We start from the raw sequence: 7,063 nt of genomic DNA, 5'->3' as shown, positions 1-7,063 counted from the left end.
CCCTGCCACAGGCAGGGACACGTTCCACCAGACCAGGCTGCTCAAAGCCCCACCCAACCCAGCCTTGAACACTGCCAGAGAGGGGGCATCCACAGCTTCTCTGGGCAACCTGTGCTAGTGTCTCACCACCCTCATAGGAAAGAATTTCTTCCTAATATCTAATCTAAATCTACCCTCTTTCAGTTTAAAACCATTACTCCTCGTCCTATCACTACATGCCCTTGTAAAGCATCCCTCTCCAGCTTTCCTGTAAGCCCCCTTCAGGGACTGGATATGCAAAAGAACTAACCAAAACCAAGACTCTTCCTTTGTATCTCCAAGTCCCATAGATACAGCTAGGGGAAACTGCAGTCTGTACTCCTGTTAGTCATTTTGTCCTGAATTGTACCTCTCAAACTGCACTCATGAATAAACCCTACTATTTCACAAATGAACAGATTCAAGTATAAGGTGATGCTGAAAACTTGCTGTACGGGGACTGCCATACTTCCTGGGACCCAATACATTGTCACAGATTTTCTGGCAATGGTCAAGTCTTCATCAATGAAGAAAAAACCCCATATTTAACACTATTACTTTAATTTTAAAAAGCTCCAAAAGTTTAATGAAAGAAGCAACTACTTCTGAAGAAACACACAGACAGTAAGAGAACATTTTCAAAGCTTGTAATGGATCATCATTCAGTAAAAACACATTAAAATTCAGACACAGAATCACAGAATATCTCGAGGAAGGGACCCATAAGGATCATCAAGCTCAACTCCATGCTCCTCGCAGGAGCATAACTGGACATAACTTTACATAACTGTAAAAGATTTCAGTTTGCTTTTAAATAATCTTAATTTTTTAATTATGACAATAAATAGGAACAAGCAATGGAAGGTTAAGAAACTGTGCAGAGCAAGTAGATATGAAAGCTGTTTCACAATGTATCTGCTGAATCTCCTATGACCCAAGGTTTCAGATTTCAGTTTTTGGCACTGGATTCCAACAAGTCTTTTGCTTCATTTATTTTTGTTGCTAAGTAAGGTGATCCACCTGAGAAGAAAAAGGGGAAAGGAATATCATTTATGCATCAGTATTAAGTACCAAAGTACTTCACTTACAGCATCCCCTTATTACTCACTTTTATTAGCTCCTCCTTCCTAAATAGATCCTTTTCATACAACTGCTTAAAAAATGACATTGATACGAAGTAAACTAATTGATAAGGAAACGTGAAAAATGTAATCAAAACTGAATTCACTGAACAATAATGCTGAACAATTTGCCTCAGAGAGGAGACTGAAATCACTTTACATCGGTGTGATTCAGACTTGCAGTGCAATGCTGCTGCAAATGTATGCAAGGTCAGCTGCCTTGAACATTCATCCAAAGCTAATAGCTATTATTTCCACTCACTCCAAAAACTAAGAGGTAAAACTTTATAAATAATTTTGACAAAGAATCATTAAGTGTATGCACATGCACACACTCTCCTGTGCTAGACGCCCAGAATTACCAGCCAGAAACCATCACATCAAAGCTATTTAAACATGGTACGCCTTCTAACTTCTAGTCCCAAACACTGTCAATTGCTTTACACTCCATCTAACAATCTGATTACAGTTCAGTGGCCTTTTTGTGTTTGGTTGGTTTGTTTTTTTTTTTTACTCTCCCCTTGAGTGCCAACCATCTGCCTACAGTCACCAAAAACAACATTACAAGGTCTGTATCAGTAACTTACCACTTACTATAATACACCTGTATTTTTAACATGAAAACGTGATTCCAGCAGTACTGTGCACTGAATAGCCTTTTCCAAGGCATCTGTTCAATCATATTTTTTCGTTCATCATTTCTTTCATTCTATTCATCAGAAAAGATAATGATAGAAGAAACACGCAGAACTAGTTGTAGACACACATAAATACAAACAAAAACGCAAGGCTTGCTTAAAGACTTCTTTAGGACATTCCTGCAGGAATCCAAATCATTATAAAGTCAATTCATGGTGTAATAAAACAACTGCAAGAAGTAATGCAGTTCTCTTGTTCGTGTTTTGGTTTTCTTTGAATGTAGCTCTAATACATAAGACACACTGGAGGAAAGTGAGGCAGGGAAGGGGAAGGGTGGAGAATCAGCTACTAGAAAGTGCTTTTTTTTTTTTTTTTAAACCAATTGGCTTTTTAGCCAGGAATAGGATTTACTACACTGAGTATTGCTTCTTTTAAAGAGCAGACAATAGGATCAAACAAACAGTAAAGACTAAAAACTGCAATAAACAAGGTATCCAAGTAATTTTTAAATGTGCACTGATTTTCTACATGTCTAGAGTGTAGGATCTTAAATTCAAATTTGCTGGAAGTGTTTTCACTACATTTACATCCTTAAGTGCCATATTAATTTTGTAGCCCTCCAATGAGAGAAAATTCAATCTCATGATTGCCTAAGTGTTTGTTTATAATTAGGGCAAGTCCAAAGGCTTCTCTCTTCCTCCTTTTCTATGAGCAAATATTCTTTCACAAAATTAGTAACTTATAAATTAACATACAATGTATCAATATAAAACCCCTTTTTAAACTGAACTGTGGATTCTATGATTCTATGGTTCTACGTAAAGGTTAATAAGCAACCATTTTAGTGGTTTAGTAACTGGGGATGTTATTATGCAAATTTTTATATATATATATCTGTATCTTATTTATTTATTTCTAATAATTCTCTCTTCAACATTTGGCATCTCAGATAACATATGTAACTTAAAATCTATAATTATTGCCCTTTCTTCTATCAACTCCATCTGGTAAAATATTATTTCAGTACAGCATTCTAATGTTGAATATTATTTTTAAAAGCACATCTGTGCTACCCACAGCCAGAAGAAACCAAGGTACATACATACGCAAACAAGTCTCTCTGTGATGCCACATGTTGAAGATTACTCCAGGCCCTAGCTCTGCAGCTGAAGAAATTACACAAGATTTTTTTTTTCTACTCAAGACTGCAAGAAGAGCTGCAGGGGCAGCACAGAGGCACAAATCCCTTCAACTGGTGTTCCTACTGAGAAAATGCTCCATCTTAACAGCACACAGGAGGGCTCGCTACATCCATCCAAACCTACACTGTGCCCAGCTGCAGGTGCATTACAGCTGTAAGAGCGGGTTGTTAAAATGTACGATCTTCGTAAAGGGAAACACCTCTTTAGGTCTACTCAACACCCACATGGAGATTCACGGTTCTGGCTCATGTCTCTAAGTACTGCTACGATAAACTCAGAAGTTCATTATAAAAAAATTTTCACCTTATAGGTACTCTAGTGGTTAAGAGGCTTCTGACCATTATAATGTATTAGAAATGCAGAAAATAATTTCTTTTCTACGTCTGCACAACTTATACATTATAAAACGTGTAACAAAAATGAAAGTGTGAAATAGAATAAGCAGGACAACTTTAGAATTAAACTGAGGGGTGAAGACAACAAAGAAAAGCATCGACTAAACACTTCTCATGGCCAGTGGTCACAGGGTTTTTTTCATTTTCTTAAAATGGGGTGCTGGCAGGGAGCCCTGTAATTCTGTCAAAAAGATATCAAAACCCTCCGATTTCCCCTTTTGACTTCTGAAATACAGTGCAAACTCTTCACCATCTGTTATTTTAAAGTAGAAACAGCAATGAACATATGGGCTTTCTTTCTCAACCAGCTGTAGCGTAGTTAAAGTTATAATAATAGCCTTTCTGTAAGATAAATTTACATCAAAAATCTGGCCAGTAAAGCAACAGTGCCCAGCTTTACATTTTTTCCAAGTGAATTCCAGGAAGTCTGAAATTCATCAATGATGTACTTACTGACTGCAGAACATTTCCCCACAGAAAGTTACTTTCATACATGTGACTGGTCCATCTCAGTTCAAAACAGGAATGTCAGTTTAATTTAAAAATGTCATAGCTATTTTTTTTCTTATTTTTGAATCAGTTTTTTTAAAGCGTGGAAGACTGGTCCCTCAGCTTATAGTTTTAACTGAAGCAGCACAATTCTCGAAAACAACATTAAAGAAAGATGGGTAAAACTGTGGTTCAAAAAGCCTAGTTTATCTGAGGGAAGACACACAGAAGCTCGAGTCTATAAATAAACAACATACATTTGCACTCAGTGTGGTTATTTACACAATCAGTAAACTTAAATGATCTCATTTAAACCTCTTGCTTTCCAGCTCTGGTTAAGAAAAGTAGTAGTTATTTACCTTTATCAGGATGATTTAAAATCATGATTCTTCTATATGCTGTTCTGATTTTGGCCTTGCCAGCAGATGGACTGCAAAAATAAATTGAAGTGCTTACTATAAATGCCACTGCGCTCAGGCTATAAATTAACAGTTTATACTGGCTTCAAAAATAATTAAAACTTGAGATTTTCACCATCTTGTGGACAAAACATAAAACTGCATCTCTGAGGAAGTAACAATAACAAAGGCATGTTAAGAGTCACTGAGAAGGACATTTTGAAAAAGCTTGTGTATTTGACACACACAAATATCTTTCATTTTTTTTTTAAAATTCAATACATCCACTCATTTAAAATAAATAATTTTGGAAAAAAAAAAAAGAAAAGAAAAAAAGTGACAGCTCTAGGGTGTATCTAGCTGGTTATTCTCATCATTAAATGCAGAAAACATTTTTTCCACCTAGAAAATAAGTACTTATACAACCAATAACAACAAATATTTAATGTTATCATATTTTGTTCTACTGTAAATATTTTTATAGCTGCTATAAATAATTATTCTTTCTGCTGGGGCCTGAAAAAAACCCTGTATTTGTTATTTTTGCAAAGCTGTTCAATGCATTACATTCAGAGACATGCTGATTTACAATTGCTACATAATGTTGTTTGCTTCAATGACAGATACATAAAATATGTACTTGGCCTAAATTAAATATGTACCTTGCCAGACAAATAACCACTTATGGATGCAGTATACCAACACAGTAAGGCTATCGTATCCAAAAGGACAGTTTGAATGGTTTAGTTTTACATAATTTGTTAGCATGCAGAAATGCAGCAGTGTTTTCCACTTCAGGTGACTTCTCAATCAGTGATGATTTGATTAATTAATCTTTTTGTATATACAGTCTGAATGCAAGGTATCAGCCTAACTACATTCCTGAGGTAAACAACCTCTAATTATTATTCTGTCACAGGGAAATTAGGGTATGTTGCAAAAATAGTTCCTAGAACTGCGTAAGAAAAGAATACTTCAATGGAACAGAAAGTAACCCAGAAAGTAAGAATTAAACAGAGGGTGAAAGGGCTTGAACTATACAAATAAAAAATGAAATTATTTGTTATTAGACAGATAAAAATAACAATCATCCATACTTTGATTTGTAAAGCTGTTGTTTAATAATAAAAAGGAAAGCTGATATACCACATTCAGAAACTCAGATGGCCAAAGTGTAACTGTGGAAAAGTTGCAGTTGCACATTATGGAAAATCATGCAGTTCTGCTCCAAGAAGCAACTATGAAAACGGTGGTTTACATCAAATTTCCTTAGTTTATGAGGTACTGCTTAACCTACAGTCAGACTGATCTCTAAAGATTCTTAATCACTATCAAAAAAACCTTTAAAGTCAAAATCACCTTTTGTTGAACTGAGGTACAGCCTCACAATCCGAGTCACACCAACATCATGCTGCCTTCTAATATCACCAACAGGCTGAGAAGTCTACCACCTTGGTGGGAACAGTTGATAAACCAGAGGGCAGGGCTGACATTCAGGGAGATCTGGAGAGGCTGCAGAAATGGGCTGACAGGAACCCTTCATGAAATTCAACAAGGACAGACACACAGTCTGGGAAGATGCCTGGGAAGGAAGAGCCCCTTGCAGCGCTACAGGCTGGGGAACAGCCCTGCTCAAAGGGACCTGAGGCACAGCAAGAGCAAGAGTCAGCAGCATGCCCCAGCACACTCAAGCTCAAGATCAGTGCATCCCTATGAGTAAGAAATCGAGCAAAGGGGGTAGGAGACCTGCACGGATGTGCAAGGAGCTTCTGGAAAAACTCAAATGGAAGAAGGAAGTCTATGGAATGTGGAAAAAGGGACAGGCCACTGGGGAGGAATATAGGAAGGTTGTCAGAGTATGCAGGGATGCGACAAGGAAGGCTAAGGCCCACTTGGAATTAAATCTCGCAAGGGACATCAAAGACAACAAGAAGGGCTTCTTCAAGTATATCAGCAGCAAAAGGAAGACTAGGGAAAATGTGGGCCCACTGCTGAATGAGGAAGGTGCCCTGGTGATGGAGGATACAGAGAAGGCTGAGTTACTGAATGCCTTCTTTGCCACAGTCTTTACTGCTAAGGCTGTCGTTCAGGAATCCCAGACCCTGGAGGTATGAAAGAAAGTCTGGAGAAAGGAAGACACTCCCTTGGTTGAGGAGGATCAAGTTAGAGATCATTTAGACAAACTGGACACCCACAAGTCTATGGGCCCCGATGGGATGCATCCACGAGTGCTGAGCGAGCTGGCAGATGTTATTGCCAAGCCACTCTCCATCATCTTTGAAAGGTCCTGGAGAACAGGAGAGGTTCCTGAGGACTGGAGGAAAGCGAATGTCACTCCAGTGTTCAAAAAGGGCAAGAAGGAGGACCCAGGCAACTACAGGCTGGTCAGCCTCACCTCCATCCCTGGAAAGGTGATGGAACAGCTCATCCTGGATGCCATCTCTAAGCATGCAGAGGAAAAGAAAGTTATCAGGAGTAGTCAACATGGATTCACCAAAGGGAAATCATGCTTGACTAGTCTGATGGCCTTCTATGAGGACATGAGCAGCTGGGTAGATGAGGGGAGAGAAGGGGATGTTGTCTACCTTGACTTCAGCAAAGCTTTTGACACTGTCTCCCACAACATCCTCATAGGGAAGCTCAGGAAGTGTGGCTTAGATGAGTGGACAGTGAGGTGGATCGAGAACTGACTGAATGGCAGAGCTCAGAGGGTTGTGGTCAGCGGTGCTGAGTCTAGTTGGAGGCCTGTAGCTAGTGGTGCTCCCCAGGGGTCAGTACTGGGTCCAGTCCTGTTTAACTTA

At 38.6% G+C, this 7,063-nt stretch overlaps 1 protein-coding gene across 1 annotated transcript in view; it reads right to left on the bottom strand.

Moving 5' to 3' along the window:
- Positions 1-562: 562 nt before the first annotated feature.
- DNAJC15 (DnaJ heat shock protein family (Hsp40) member C15) overlaps positions 563-7,063 on the bottom strand; it is a 29,933-nt gene continuing 23,432 nt past the window's right edge. Inside the window, exons 5-6 of the mRNA XM_068425007.1 lie at positions 4,224-4,294; positions 563-1,038 (exon numbers count right to left, since the gene is read on the bottom strand). Coding sequence (XP_068281108.1) covers positions 968-1,038; positions 4,224-4,294 — 142 coding nt within the window. The 3' untranslated portion in view covers positions 563-967. The remainder of the gene's footprint in view (positions 1,039-4,223; positions 4,295-7,063) is intronic.

This window comes from Nyctibius grandis, chromosome 2 (genome assembly GCF_013368605.1).
Source record: "Nyctibius grandis isolate bNycGra1 chromosome 2, bNycGra1.pri, whole genome shotgun sequence".
Taxonomy (NCBI): domain Eukaryota; kingdom Metazoa; phylum Chordata; class Aves; order Nyctibiiformes; family Nyctibiidae; genus Nyctibius; species Nyctibius grandis.
Note: the sequence above shows the minus strand (reverse complement) of the source record. Positions and strands in the feature narration are given on the sequence as shown.